Source organism: Stigmatopora argus, chromosome 4 (genome assembly GCF_051989625.1).
Source record: "Stigmatopora argus isolate UIUO_Sarg chromosome 4, RoL_Sarg_1.0, whole genome shotgun sequence".
Taxonomy (NCBI): domain Eukaryota; kingdom Metazoa; phylum Chordata; class Actinopteri; order Syngnathiformes; family Syngnathidae; genus Stigmatopora; species Stigmatopora argus.
This window is the reverse complement of record NC_135390.1, coordinates 20,653,628-20,669,202: the sequence shown is the minus strand read 5'-3', so window position 1 is coordinate 20,669,202 and position 15,575 is coordinate 20,653,628. Positions and strand designations below refer to the sequence as shown.

Below are 15,575 nucleotides of genomic sequence, written 5' to 3'. Positions count from 1 at the left end.
GAAATGAACTAAAAACAAATTAATTCGTTCCAACCCTCTGAAAAAACACCAAAAACAGGATATTGGATTGGATTTTTTTATTTCTTCTAATTCGCCATCTATTAACAAAGTAACACATAGCTAGTGGTTTATGATTACTAAAATGTGTTTAATAGAACTAAAATTAGACGGATTTCGCGGAGGGGAGAGAGAAAGGGTGCGAGCGGGGGAGACTTTTTGCACCGGTGAATCGTAATATAACATAAACAAATTTAAATGAACTTGGATTACGATGCAGACACACTCAAAAATTAGTTTAATCTAACCTTACACTAAACTTAATTCTAATTTTGTTTTACATTTTTACCCCGCCTCCAACCTGACTTTTAGTATCGATGGGCTGTTTGCTGTTGTATTCCCTTCAAAATATTCCGAATATGATGCACACAAATGTCCTCACAATAGGATAACGCAAGACCACTTGGCCAACGAGAAGTAGTCTTGAATTAACGATCGCTCCGCCAACGGGAGCTAACAGGCTAAGGGGGGGAAAAACACTGAAAAAATGCAACGCTCTGCCCAGTGCTCGCAGAGACATTACAAAGAGGGAGTTGTGAGCCAGTGCCCCTGATGTTCTTATGAGCAGCCATCGAGAAGTAATATATACTCCTCGTATTAGCGATCGCTCCGCCATTCGCGCTGAGTGACAGAAAAAAAACACTGAAAAAAATGCAAGGCTCCGCCCAGTGCTCGTGGATATCTGTTATACACAAAAGAGATGCGGCAAAAAAGATGCGCTACAATGATAAACAGCCTCTCATGTCTTGGCCACCTGGCTATCTCGTATCTCGAAATTTCTCTCGTATCTAGAGATAATTATTTGCTCGAAATTTTACTCGTATCTCGAAATTTGTCTCGTATCTAGAGATAATTATTTGCTCGAAATTTTACTCGTATCTCGAAATTTGTCTCGTATCTAGAGATAATTACTTGCTCGAAATTTTACTCGTATCTCGAAATTTTACTCGTATCTCAAAATTTTACTAGTATCTCGAAATTTTACTCGTATCTCGAAATTTGTCTCGTATCTAGAGATTATTATGTCCTATTTTCCTTGTATCTCGAAATGCTCGTATGTCAAGGCACCACTGTACATTTTTTTGTGAAAAACTGTATACAGAGGCTCAGTGCGTTTTAATTCGCTGAATCTTTTCTATTATGGGATTAAAAAATGTTGGATGTGGGATCTTTTTTTGGGTGTTTTTGGATCCACCGTGACCACGTCTTTGGAATACTGACATATCCAACCTGTCTGAAAGCTTCGCCCTCGTCCTCCTTGCCAGCGTTCTGGGCAAGCTTCTCCAAGGCGGCGGCCCTCTTGGACCTCTTTTGGACTTTGATAAGACAGGACAGCAGACAGACCAGAAGAAGGACGACCAACAGGCTCAGCATGGCGATGATAGCCACATAGATGAACTCCAACTTGTAGGCTGCCAAAGCACACCGACGGCAAATGACTCCACTGACCTCCATCGGATATATTTTCAGTCTTACGTTTGAGTTCCATGTGGACTTTGGTGACTGGATATCCCTTTATGTCAGTGACTTTAAACAAGCCTTCATCAGAGCGCTGGACCTTATCCAGAAAGACCACCGAACCGTCCGTGGAAAGACGACCCTCAAAGCCAAGCGTGGTTTGGGCCTAGCAATCAAAGGAAATGTTCAAAAATGTCATGATGTTTTTTTTTTTCGGTACCACGGATGATGGTCAAGAAAACGTGCTCACATCTGTGAATTCTCCGCGATCCATGAGTAGGCGCATTTGGTGGTCCCTGTCCGAGCTATAGTAAAGTTGCACCGAAGAGCTGTTGGCCATCAGGTTGATCTTCAGACGCTCGCCGTGAAGCAAGTTGACAAAGTATTGGTGTTCTGAGGAAGTAGATGCACTACGTCAGTCACTGAGTCATTCGCCGCTTTCAGAGATGCACTGAAATCGGTACACGGTCGATTGGTCGCCGGTCTTTTGGTCGCCGGTCTTTTGGTCGCCGATCTTTTGGTCGCCCGGAAGGTTATTGATAATTACCATTTAAATCGTTGCTCAAATTCCCTAAATACAAACTGTGAATGACTATTTAGTCATACTTAATGCCCTAGTAATTATTAGGCTAAAGAAAAGCTCCAAATTTCCCATACTTTTATTGTTTTTTGTTGGAGAACTTGTTAAGACCCTGATGGACATCGCTCAGTGAAACTGCTCATGGCCATTGTTGGCTTTTATTGATGCATAGACCGTGTTTTACCTTGTTTTGTCGCCGGTCTTTTGGTTGCCCGTTGTCGCGGTCCGGGCGACCAAAAGACCGGCGACCAAAAGACCGGCGACCAAAAGACGGCGACCAAAAGACGGGCGACCAATCAACCGCACACGGTGAAATCTGCCAATGTTATATAAACGTGGGAACAGAATTTGCCAGTACAATTCAATGCCATGTTACGCCAATAAAACCTTGTCACATTTCCAGAGAATTCGGCATAATTTCCTTTCCTTCTTTTAGTGCAACACAGAAATCCAAATTTCGACAGGCAGGCAGCAAGTAAAAAAAAAACATAGAAATGATCTATATTGGTGTCAGGGCCTTCAAGGCCTTCTCTGCTGGCCTAAGAAATATCTGAATCACAGACTGATGTTAATTATATTTTGTCCATGAATACTTATGTGTGATTGGTTAAATGCTTCAATATGAAAACACCCATCTGGAAACAGTGCAACCAGGGGGGAAAGCAATGAAAGGAAGCTAACAGACAATTTGGAATTATTTAATAAGTATTCACGGACAAAATATAATTAACATCAGTCTGTGATTCAGATATTTCTTAGGCCAGCAGAGAAGGCCTTGAAGGCCCTGACGGCACACCACTGCAATACACCTAATGGATTGTGGCCTGGACATCGACATCAACACAGCTTTACGAAGCATGGAAGGCAGCGTTGGAATAGTTACGCTAGCTACTAGCTAGCTACTATTTGCGAATGGATTGTGACCGCCTGGACGAACGTATAAAACTCAGCGTTTTCGATGACTCATTTGGACAATTGTTCAATTCGGACACAGAAAATGAGGACTTTGATGGATTTGTGGGTGATGATGACCCGAGTACATTGTAAAATGGCTAAATAAAGTACACCCAAACTCTGTTTTGCTTCCGTTGCCTGTTTAAAAACGTGTTTTTAGCGTGTGTCCGTATGTTTAAGCTGGTGTATGTTTTGCCATGCCTGGCTGCGTCTTTAATAACGATGCGTCCTTTGTGTGTGTCAAATATAGAAATAGCACTCGTTACTGACACTGCGCCTTTAAATGTGATGCGCCGTATAGTCGTGAAAATACGGTAGATCACGGTCATCAGGAGGTTTTCTCCTCAAAAAGTAGTAGATCTCGGAGCAAAAAAGTGTGAGTACGCCTGCTGTAAATTGCACTTAAACCTCTCACCTATAACTTGGAGACAAATTTTGATCCGAATGGCGCCCCGAGCATCCCTGACTGTGTAACTGCCATCGTCCGCCCCAGTGGCCGACTTGAGAACCACGTGGTTGTCGCTAACATCGATGCGACCGCGGTAGCCATCTCGAGCCAGTCCCGTGCTGGTCAGTAACACGATAGCCGGTCTAGGGGCGAAAAAGGCGTATACAATGTATTAGTGTCATTTTTTTCCAAATGGATTTATTCATGATATTCCAATTTATTGATTTTTAGAATGCGTGAGCATAGCTAATGCATATTTAGGGATACCTGAATGTCATGTTGGCCTCCACTGCGCTAGGCCTGTGCTCTAGCGTGATGGGTGGGTTCACGCCCAAAAGTAGAATTTTGTAATCTTCTCCATATTTCAACGTCTGCTCGTTATAACAATCTGAGGGCGGGAGAAACATAGCGCTTTGGGAGAGAAGAACATCATTTTAATGGCAGCCAAAGAGTTAAGCATGAAAGGTCACAAGAGATTTGTAAAAAAAAGACATTAAAATAAATATATCTAAAATTCCCAGAGCAAAAAAACACATTTAAATTGGTATTTTTTTCCTAATTTTTTCTTCAATGTTGTTAATTCGTTTGTTGATGTTTTGATTTTTTCATTTATTGTACTGTAGTTTTAAAAATAAATATGTTTTTATTTATTACTATTTCTAAAACTAGATTACTTTGCATAAATGAATCCTTCATTTAATCCCCTTATTTTATTTCAAATGATCTGCTTAACATTTTTATTTCCCGTTTAAAATATGTGCAGGCAACAACAATACTCGAACTGGATATCAAATGGGTGCCGCAAAATATTATCTCATTTGCGGCAAGTGGCTCCTGGGCCGCGGGTTTGAGAGCCCTGTCCCATGTAAACATAATTAAAATATTTACGAGGGGGAAAAAATCATTTTTCCATCATGGTAGCGTTAAAAGGACAGATGATACAAAGTACGATTGTGGTAGTGACTGAGCTATTTTATCACTAAGACACACAAATATTGCTCTGTACAGTGGTACGTTGACATACGAGCATTTCGAGATATGAGTAAAATTTCAAGCAAATAATTATCTCTAGATACCAGAAAAAATTCGAGATGCGAGAAAGCCAGGTGGCCAAGACATGAGGCTGTTTATCATTGTAGCACACTGTCTTTTTTGCCGCATCTCTTCCGTGTATAACAGATATCTACGAGCACTGGGCGGAGCGTTGCATTTTTGAGTTTTTTTCCGTCGCTCAGCGAATGGCGGAGCGATCGCTAATACGAGGAGTATAGTATAGTATTACTTCTCATTGGCTGCTCATAAGAACATCAGGGGCACTGGCTCGCAATTCCCTCTTTGTAATGTCCCTGGTCGCAACTACCTCTTTGTAATGTCTCTGCGAGCACTGGGCGGAGCGTTGCATGTTTTCAGTGTTTTTTCTTTTCCCCTTAGCCTGTTAGCTCCCATTGGCGGCGCGATCGCTAATTCAAGACTACTTCTCATTGGCAAGTGGTCGTGCGTTATCCTATTGTGAGAACATTTGTGTGCATCATTTTCAGAATATTTTGAAGGGAATACAAAAGCAAACAGCCCATCGATAGTAAAGTCAGGGTGGAGGCGGGGCAAAGAGAGCCAACCCGTCCGGAAGAATGGTATAAAAATGTAAAACAAAATTAGAATTAAGTTTAGTGTAAACTTAGATTAAACGTATGTTTGAGTGTGTCTGTATATATTAATCCAAGTTCATTTAAATTTGTTTATGTTATATTACAATTCACCAGTACAAAAAGTCTCCCCCGCTACGTCCTCTACGTCCTTCTCTCTACCCTCTGAGAAATCCAGCTAATTTTAGTTCTATTAAACACCTTTTATTAATATTAAACCACTAGTTATGTGTTACTTTGTTAATAGATGGCGAATTAGAACCAATAAAAATGTTTTTCCAATCCAATATCCTGTTTTTGGTGTTTTTTTTCCAAGGGTTACAACAAATTAATTTGTTTTTACTTCATTTCAATGGAAAACGTTCGTTCAAGTTACGAGAATATCGACATACGAGCTAAATCCCGGCACGAATTAAGCTCGTATCTCAAGGTACCACTGTATTGCTTTAAATAAGCAACAGGAGAAGCATTGGCATTCGTAAGAAAGCGTCTGAGTGGTATTAAAAAATAAAGAAGAACAGATTGTAAAGAAAAGAGTGAGCAGTGATCCAGAAATATGGGCACGGGACTCGGTGGGGATAAAATGGGCTACGCAGCAGGGGGGAAGAAAGAAAGGAAGGAAGGAAGGAGGAAGGAGGAAGGAGGAGTGGGCCGTTGCTTAAAGAGCTGCATAATTACAGGCTGTCGGCGTCATTCGGAAGAACAGCAAAACATACACACTTGGTCATCATCTGGCAACGCGTGACACACTCCATATGGCGCATATTAGCGCTCTGCGCTAGCTTTTGAGCCACGCTTGCTTTCACAAACATCTGCGTCGATGCGCTCAGAGCTGATTCATGAATTGGTAGTGTCGTGTGAGCATTTTTGGGGGGAATTGCCACTTTTATTGGGGTTAGACAGATTTGACAGGTCATAAACCATTTTTGTTAGGTTCAAATGACCTTATTGTATTCATTTTTGACAATAACAAAAGCACAAACAGATTTAGGCAACATTTCAACTGTTTATTTTGGTGTAGTGTATATTTATTTATGACTTTTTCAGTCCAGCTAATGAAAAAAATGATTTTAGCAGTTGTTATTTTTAGAGTATTTCCTTAATTATGATGTTTCTACATGTCAACGAATAACAGAAATATTTTAGCTAAAATTCCATTTTTGTTTTTGGTTTTATATATTAAAAAAAATGTATCAGTTCACCAGCTTCATAATAAAATCTTCCCATAAAACAACACTAAAAACACTTATATTTTAAATTTTTGTGTCTTTTGTGTATATAAATTACGTTAAATTTGTCCATTAAAAACATGGTGATCATTTCTTAGCTTTTCCACATATTAAAATAAATAAATAAAAGATTATTAATGCTTTCTGTACCTCGAACGTAGAGCTTCATGCGTCGGACATCTTCCGGGTCATTGGGATTTTTCACGGTGTACACGCCCTCATCTCCTTCGGCCAATGACTCGACAACCAGGTGACTGAGCTGGCGGTTCATCTTGGCCCGGTTGTTAACTACGAGGCCGCCTCGCATCAGGACCACTTCGGAAGAGCGCGAGGTGGCCTGAAACGTCACCTCCAGTCCAGATACGTGCAACAGGATGTGGAAATCCTCCCCCAGGAAAAGTGTCATGGATTGCTCATTGACTATGTAAGGCAAGAAGAACTTTATGTTACTGGACGGTATGGAAGGAAGAAGCTACTAGCATTTAAAGCATACTCACCCTTGCCGGACACTGTCAAAACTGCAAATCGAAGGAAAATAAATTCAATTAGTGCACGATAAAAGTTTCACATCATCTCCATTTAACTCATTTTAGATCACAGGTGTCAAAGTGGCGGCCCGGGGGCCAAATCTGGCCCGCCGCATCATTTAGTGTGGCCCGGGGAAGTCAATCATGAGTGCCGACTTTCTGTTTTAGGATCAAATTCAAATGAAGAGTATAGATGTATATTAAATTTCTTGATTTTCCCCCTTTTAAATCAATAATTGTTATTTTTTAATCCATTTTTTACTGTGTTTTTAGTTCAAAAATCATTTTTTAAAATCTAAAAATATATTTTAAAAAAAGCTAAAATAAACATTGTTTTAGATCTATAAAAAACTGAATATTCAGGGCTATTAATCCATTTTTTAAATCATTTTTTTCTCTGTTTTTTGTTCAAAAATCATTTTGTAAAATCTAAAAATATATTTTAAAAAAGCTAAAATAAACATTGTTTTAGATCTATAAAAAACTGAATATTCAGAGATTTTAATCCGGTTCTTTTAATCCATTTATAAAAAAAATATCTAAATATTATATCTAAAATGGCCCGGCCCGCATGAAATCAAGTTGACGTTAATGTGGCCCGCGAACCAACCTTTGACACCCTTGTTCTAGATGAAAAGAAGAATATACATTGTAAGGCATTCAAAAAAATGGCACTGCCTAGTCAAAAGAGAGTTTTATTGGAGGTCTTAAAAGGGTTCAGTATGGTCATAAACTTTTGCCTCTGATATTTTCGTCTGATTTCTTACCTGTAGCAAGAAGAACAGCGAGCGTGGTCACCATTTTTGTCCTCATTGTGGCACTTTTTAATACCTGAAGAAGCTGAATAAGAGAAGATGACATAAGATAGAAATCTGTGCACATTTGACAAGGTTTACAGTCACTTTTGTGAAAAGCTGTTAAACTGCAGTGTATTTTTTAAAACACCATTGTGTATGTGTGTATATATATATATATATATATATATATATATATACATATACATATACATATACATATACATATACATATACATATACATATACATATACATATACACATACATATATATATATATAAATATATAAATATCTATGTATATACGTATATATATACACACACATATATATTTTATATATATATATATATAATATATATATATATACATATATATATACATATATATATACATATATATATATATATATATATATATATATATATATATATATATATAGGCACACTCACAAAATATCTAAATATAGCCATACGGCTAAATTATGGACTAAGATCACTACTGTGTATGTTGCGGGTTGTACATTTACTCGTGAGATAACGAATATACTCATAAATGAACTATGAACTGCTTTCTTTAGCACTGCATCTTCCAGAGAGTAGTGGTTGGCAATATTCTCTCTCCCCTCTCCAGACGCTAGATAAAGGTCACCAAAGCGTGAGGCGCTGCTCTCAGTAGGATGCTAGACAGCGCAATAGGAGATGGACAAGCTTTCTCATGCTTATTCATGGCAAAAAAAATGAAGTCAAAGAGCCAGCAAGCTGCATTGTAAGTGAGTTACCGTGGTGGCCAATAAAGGGGGAAAACATCTATCCATCAACAGGATGCGCCAACTCCCTATTGATTGGTCTTTTTCTTTTTTTTAGGGTTAAATTTGATTCCACATGGAATAACTCTTAATGAAAGCCTGGCAGGAGACACCCGATTAATGACGACTCGGAGGGCTATTACGGCAGTGGCGGTCCGTGCATTTTCTAGTAGCGCCTTCAGCGAATCAATCCAACCCTCAAAAACTATTTTATGGCTATAAAACCACTACTGCAGCTACAGGTGCGACACATAAACAATCATCAATAATAACCTCAATTGAAAGATTATTTAGGAATATAGCCCTATTTTACTCACCAAAAATCCTTTTTAACTGTACACAATTTCCATCCTCCTTTCCTCCTTCTTTTCTATCGCCATCGAAGCTTATGCTAATGTTGAGCCTGTCCTGTCGTATTTCTGGCATACGTTTTTATTCGATTTAGTGCTGAAAATGTTTGTTCCCGGTTGTGACAGGCTTGCTTGCTTTGGAGGTGTCCGACCTTTCTTAATGATGTCCAGCTTTTTTTTCTTGAAAAGTCCGACTTGAAAATGGCTTTAACAGTAAATCTGCAATCAAATCCATTTCTTCTCCTCCTCCAGCCATTGCGGGTTGACAAAACCGCTATTAAATCAATACAACAATAAATTTGCTTGTGCAGCTAACGCCAGATACAGTTTGATAGCTCTGGCTAGTCCACTCTATCACTAGCCAATCATAGTTGGTGAAAGCGATGACGTATCCCTATGCCTGCGAGAAGGCATTGTGGTGTTGACAACTCGAAATCTGATTGGTTAAAGCAACAGTCTTATCAACGCTTGTTTAATGCAGCAGAGCCTGCAGAACTGATTGTGAAGGCCTTGAGGCAGATTTCTGACCCTGGCAACAAATAATGGCTGAAATGTGATTGGTTAAATGCTTCAATATGAAAACACACATCTGGAAGCAGTGCAACCAGGGGGAAAGCAATGATAGGAAGCTAACAGACAATTTGGAATTATTTAATAAGTATTCATGGACAAATATAATATATGATTCAGATATTTCTTAGGCCAGCAGAGAAGGCCTTGAAGGCCCTGACGGCCCGCCACTGTAATTACGGTGATGCGAAGCGCTTTCCTCTGCAGTGCTGACGCACAAAGGCAGAAACGTTCTGTCTGTGTGTCTATTTGTGGTATTTAGCTGCACTTTCCCTCCGCCAAAGAAGCCCAGGAGGAAACTGCAAGTGTTCTCAGTTGCCATCGTTGTGATGTCGCCAGGACAACCAGGCTTACTTGCCCGAGAAAACTTGATCCACCTCTTAAAACCATCATTACAACATTGCATTGATGTATTTTTAATACTACGCAAACACGATATCTACAGTAGCTCTCGTGATTGTGTCAAAGAACGAGCTCATTTACTCCATTCTTTGCCTTTGATGATGACAAACATTTTTTTAACCAATAGGATAGGACGACGGGTCAAATTTGGATGGGAATTTGAAGTAAAATTTACAATGGGGATCAATTTGAAGACAAGCCAAGTCTGATTTGAATGCTGATTAAAACAAAAACCTAAATTCTGACTTCAAAATGATAGCTTAAATACTTAAACACAGTTGTATTTTGTATTTTTTCCAATCCAATATCCTGTTTTTGGTGTTTTTTCAGAGGGTTGGCACGAATTAATTTGTTTTTAGTTCATTTCAATGAGAAACGTTCGTTCGAGTTATGAGAATATCAACATACGAGCTCAGTCCTGGAACAAATTAAGCTCGTATCTCGAGGTACCACTGTATGTTCTCCCCGGCTTGTGTGGGTTTTCTTAACACTATCTAAGCCAAAATGTACTTCTGTCCATTTCCAAAGGGTTCCCATTTCAACATTTAGCCTGCTTAACAAGGCCTCAGATGGCCCACTTTTGCCATCCTGCCACAACCAAGCCCCTCTTGTGTCATCATCGACTGTGCTGTGCGTTGACACCTCAGTGATCACAAAACATGCAAAGCGCACAAAAGCGTCCACTGACGCGCTGCGCCGTCCTCTGGACCATAAAGCTGCAACAAACCATCTGCCATCTTTGCCTTTCCCTTTTATACGTGCACTCCCTTGCCCTCAGTCCTTCCACTGCACTTTTCCCTCCTCTTCTGGTTCACCTGTCCTACATTAGTCGGTGTATCTATGTCTTACATAACATCCACCACCACGTCTTCGCGATGGAATCAAAGCAGTGGTCTGTGCTCCTTCACACTCGACGAGGTCAGCCGGGTCTTTGTGGCTCTTAAAAGAGGCGGAAATGCCTTTTGGTGACTGCAGATGAGTGTAACGACACAAAGCTAGTCAGTGTCCACAGCCCTCATTTTCCACTTTTCACCTTTTACAAAAGGTAAACGTTGTTGAATGAGTTTTATAAGTGTTTTTTTTATAACATGGAACGGCACATTTATAAGTCATGGGGCATAGAAATAGAAATGGGGGTGAGGGTGCGTGTCCTCAGTGTAATCTGCACAAAGGATGGGTTTACTAATCAATAAATTGATTAGGTCATCATTAAGAATCTTTTCTTTTGGGTGAAATTGATTGATTATCCATGCCTGAAGAGTTTGAGGAGTGGTTATAATTATTCGCCAGGCACTACAGTGAAATACTACAGTACCGTATTTTCACGACTATATGGCGCATCGCATTTAAAGGCGCAGTGTCAGTAATAAGTGCTATTTCTGTAATTGACACACACAAGACGCACCACATTTAAAGGCGCAGCCAAGCATGGCAAAACATACACCAGCTTAAACATACGGACACACGCTAAAAAGACGTTTTTAAAAAGGCAACGGAAGCAAAACTGAGTTGGGTTGTACTTTATTTAGCCATTTTACAATGTACTCACGTCATCATCACCCACAAATCCATCAAAGTCCTCATTTTCTGTGTCCGAATTGAACACTTGTCCAAATGAGTCATCGAAAATGCTGCGTTTTATACGTTCGTCCAGGCGGCCACAATCCATTCGCAAATAGTAGCTAGCTAGTAGCTAGCCCGACGCTGCCTGCCACCATTCGTAAAGCTGTGTTGATGTCCATGTCCAGGCCAAATCCATTCACAAATAGTAGCTAGCTAGTAGCTAGCGGCAGGAGTTCTTTTGTAAATCCGGTCGGAATTAGTGTATTGACAACAGAACTATATATCCCAGCAGTCACTGCGCAGTACTTTTTCTACGGGGAAAATAGTAGAGTCGGGGGCTGCTTGCCGTAGTTGTGAGAGCTGTAGAGGATGGTGTACCCTATCGACTGATTTATTTTATTTTATCGTGATAACAATTTTAGTATTGGTCCATATATAAGGCGCACTGGATTATAAGGCGCCCTGTCTATTTTGGAGGAAATTTAAGACTTTTAAGTGCGCCTTATAGCCGTGAAAATACAGTAAATGACTTTAAAATGACCAGAACAAATACTCATTATCTGTCTCATGATTTACATCATTTGGTATGATTTTTACACGCTATTCCATTAAGTTTCCTAAAATTCGCTTAGTTTTCTTCGACATTTCATCCGACTGAATAAATATATCTTTCAATGCTCATCCTTAGGGTCTCCGCAGTTGTGTATCAAAGTGAACCAAAGAAGCGGAGGACAAAAGCTTCATTCGTGGCGAGCTGGCGGACTCGGAAAGTGATGAACTAAAGGATGAGACGGGCTCCTTGCACCTGTCACATTCTCTCAAATCAGAGATGAGGATGAGGATGATGAAGGCACTTGGGTTAACACATTGCGTTGTTGACCAAGTGTGTGAAAGTGACAAACATGTTATCTGGGCCAATGCAAATTGTCTTCATACATGACTGTCAAAGTGTTCTACAACTAAGGCTCATGGAACGTGGGCTCCCTCTAGGGGTACGTGAAAGGATCTTCGTAGACCGAATAGCTTTAGAATACGACTTTTGGATCGTTATCTTTTTTTTAAATAAAATATCTCATTAAATGGTTGTAACCTCAGTCTCAGTCTGCAGAAGATCCCCACCTTGTGGACTTCCTATGTGTGGCTCCAGTTTTTTTACCTAGGTCTACAATGTCGTGTGTGTCTTGCGTCTGTCTTGCTACTGCAACCAAGAAATTTCGTGGAGGGTAGAGCGAGAGGGACATAGAGGTGTTTTGCACCGGTGAATCGTAATATTACATAAACAAATTTAAATGAACTTGGATTACGATGCAGACACACTCAAAAATACGTTTAATCTAACCTTACACTAAATTTAATTCAAATTTTGTTTTACATTTTTATACAATTCTCCCGGACGGGTTGCTCTGTTTGCCCCGCCTCCAACCTGACTTTTAGTATGAATGGGCTGTTTGCTGTTGTATTCCCTTCAAAATATTCCGAAAATGATGCACACAAATGTCCTCACAATAGGATAACGCACAACCACTTGCCAACGAGAAGTAGTCTTGTAGTATTAGAGATCGCTCCGCCAACGGGAGCTAACAGGCTAAGGGGTAAAAAAAAAAAAAAAAAAAAAAAAAAAAAAACTGAAAAAAATGCAATGCTCCGCCCAGTGCTCGTAGATATCTGTTATACACGAAAGAGATGTGGCATGTCATGGCCACCTGGCTTTCTCGTATCTCGAAATTTTTCGCATATCTAGAGATAATTATTTGCTGGAAATTTTACTCGTATCTCGAAATGCTCGTATGTCGGGGTGCTCGTATGTTGAGGTACCACTGTAGTTGAAAACTGTGTATTCTATTCTGTGTTTCCACAGCCATGCAAGATGAGTAGCTTCCTCTGGGCTAATGGATGCTGGTAAGCCATTTAGCTTTCCTTTAAGGAGAATACGTATGATGAACATTACTCGCAATGTATTTAGCCTCGGAACACTCGGGTGAGAACATGTTTCGGTACGCCTGCATCGTAAAATTTTCCTTTGTAGAGGTATTAATGAAATGGTGTTTTTCCGAAGGACGGCCGGTGGCAGAGATGAATCAAGTTGTCAGTGGGGACGTGAGATGATCACAAAATGAAGATGGCTATTTTGATTGGACACTGGCAATTCGGTTGATTCATTGTTTTGGCTGCTTGGTTGTAGTTGGCAGTGGTTTGGACGTACGTTGCAGCAGACTCAAAGTTGGTTCTAGCATTTGTAGGCTACCTTAGAATAGCTTGCCTAAGTGTTATTATATATTAGTGCATTTTGGAAATATTAAAAATACATATGGACATTTTGAGGCGGACTGTTTTTTTTAAACAGAGCTTTTCATTTATACAATTGAATTTTTTAAAAATGGCAAATAAGCTTGGGGAAAAAAATTCAATGTGGTTTAATAGGCGGAAATAGATATATTTATCATACTTAGGCAAACGGCTAAAATAATAATAATGATATAGCTACATATGCGATATTATATCAGAGTATTGGGAATATTGTTTTAAAATTTAAAAATACTTGACAGGAAAGCAAATCTTATTTGATTTTATGATTTTTAAAAAGAATAAAACTAATTGAAAATATAGATTAACAAGCTGTGTCAAAGTGGCGGCCCGGGGGCCAAATCTGGCCCGTCACATCATTTTGTGTGGCCCGGGAAAGTAAATCATGAGTGCCGACTTTCTGTTTTAGGATCAAATTAAAATGAAGAGTATGGATGTATATTAAATTTCCTGATTTTCCCCCTTTTAAATCAATCATTGTCATTTTTTAATCAATTTTTCTGTGTTTTTAGTTCAAAAATCATTTTGTAAAATCTAAAAATATATGAAAAAAGCTAAAATAAACATTGTTTTAGATCTATTAAAAAACTGAATATTCAGGGATTTTAATCCAGTTCTTTTAACCAATTTATTTTAAAAAAATCTAAATATTATATCTAAAATGGTCCGGCCCACGTGAAATTAAGTTGACGTTAAAGCGGCCCGCAAACCAACCCGAGTCCGACACCCTTGAGCTAAAGCATTTATAATAACAAAAATAAACAAATCCTTCTTACAAGCTTTGGTGCAATCAAAACACATCTATTTGATTCGAATTGTAAAAATGTACTGACCAACCATTTATTAAGCTTTTTGTACTAGAAAAAGAACTAGCCTTTAAGAATCAATCCAATTATAAATGCAACAAAACCCTAATTACACTTGCACCATCAATATGAAAATCTCCAGAGCTTCCTCAAAAAATATATTCTTTAAATTAACTCCCCAGCAAAAAGTGTACCTGATCAAATGACCCCGATTATCATAAAAACCATCCATCAAATTTCAAAACTCATCCATTAAATTTCAAAACTCATCCCAATTTCCCCAAAGACAGACTCATCTGCAACCATGAGTAATCACTTTGCCCAATTCCAAAAAGGTATAACCATCAAATCCTGTCTATAATTCCTCCACATTATCATTCATAATCCAACAATTCCTTCCCTGTGACACAGCTCTAAAGTCCGAATCCTTCCCCGCAGGGCCCGGGACATCACACGCACACGCACACGCACACGCACACGCACCCACACGCACGCACGAGGCGTGAAAAAGCTGCAGAATTTAACCCGTCGCGCACCGGCCACGTTTGGGAGAACTCGGCCGAATGCGAGCACCGATACTCGGCCAAGCGAGAGGAGTGAGTGCACCGACCTGCGGGTTGACGATGCGGCCGCCGAGGATGGAACAAGTGTCGGTTCGTTCGTCCCTCCGTCCGTCCGTCCGTCCGTCCGTCGGTGGTGCAGATGTGCGTGAATGTTGCCTGCGTGGGGTCTCTCCTCTCGCTCTCTCACTCACTCCCTCCTCCGGAGATGTTGCTGCCGCAGATGCACTCGGCGACTCGGGCTCCACGTTTGGAAGATGTTCAAAAATGTGTCGGACGGCCACTCGGAAGCACTCGGCTCCTTTCGGAAAAGATCGGAGACAAATCGTTCCTTCGTTGGTTCGAGCCCCGAGCACAGCCTATGTTTGGGAAAGAGTCAGAAAAACGAGTTAAGGGGGATATTCGGGTAGAAAAATAATTTAAAAATTATAATTTGAAAGGAACAGCAGAATTGTGTCAATTTCTGTAGAAAAAAAATGATGCAACAGAAGTCTTAAACTTGCGAGGCGACTCGGGCACCACG

General features: G+C 39.8%; 1 protein-coding gene across 1 annotated transcript in view; it reads right to left on the bottom strand.

Moving 5' to 3' along the window:
- LOC144073683 (uncharacterized) overlaps positions 1–15,375 on the bottom strand; it is an 18,139-nt gene extending 2,764 nt beyond the window's left edge. The window contains exons 1-9 of the mRNA XM_077599707.1: positions 15,103–15,375; positions 7,664–7,736; positions 6,867–6,887; positions 6,520–6,789; positions 3,765–3,885; positions 3,465–3,640; positions 1,766–1,908; positions 1,534–1,681; positions 1,288–1,469 (exon numbers count right to left, since the gene is read on the bottom strand). Of these exons, the coding sequence (XP_077455833.1) occupies positions 1,288–1,469; positions 1,534–1,681; positions 1,766–1,908; positions 3,465–3,640; positions 3,765–3,885; positions 6,520–6,789; positions 6,867–6,887; positions 7,664–7,709 (1,107 nt within the window). The 5' untranslated portion in view covers positions 7,710–7,736; positions 15,103–15,375. The remainder of the gene's footprint in view (positions 1–1,287; positions 1,470–1,533; positions 1,682–1,765; positions 1,909–3,464; positions 3,641–3,764; positions 3,886–6,519; positions 6,790–6,866; positions 6,888–7,663; positions 7,737–15,102) is intronic.
- Positions 15,376–15,575: the final 200 nt, after the last annotated feature.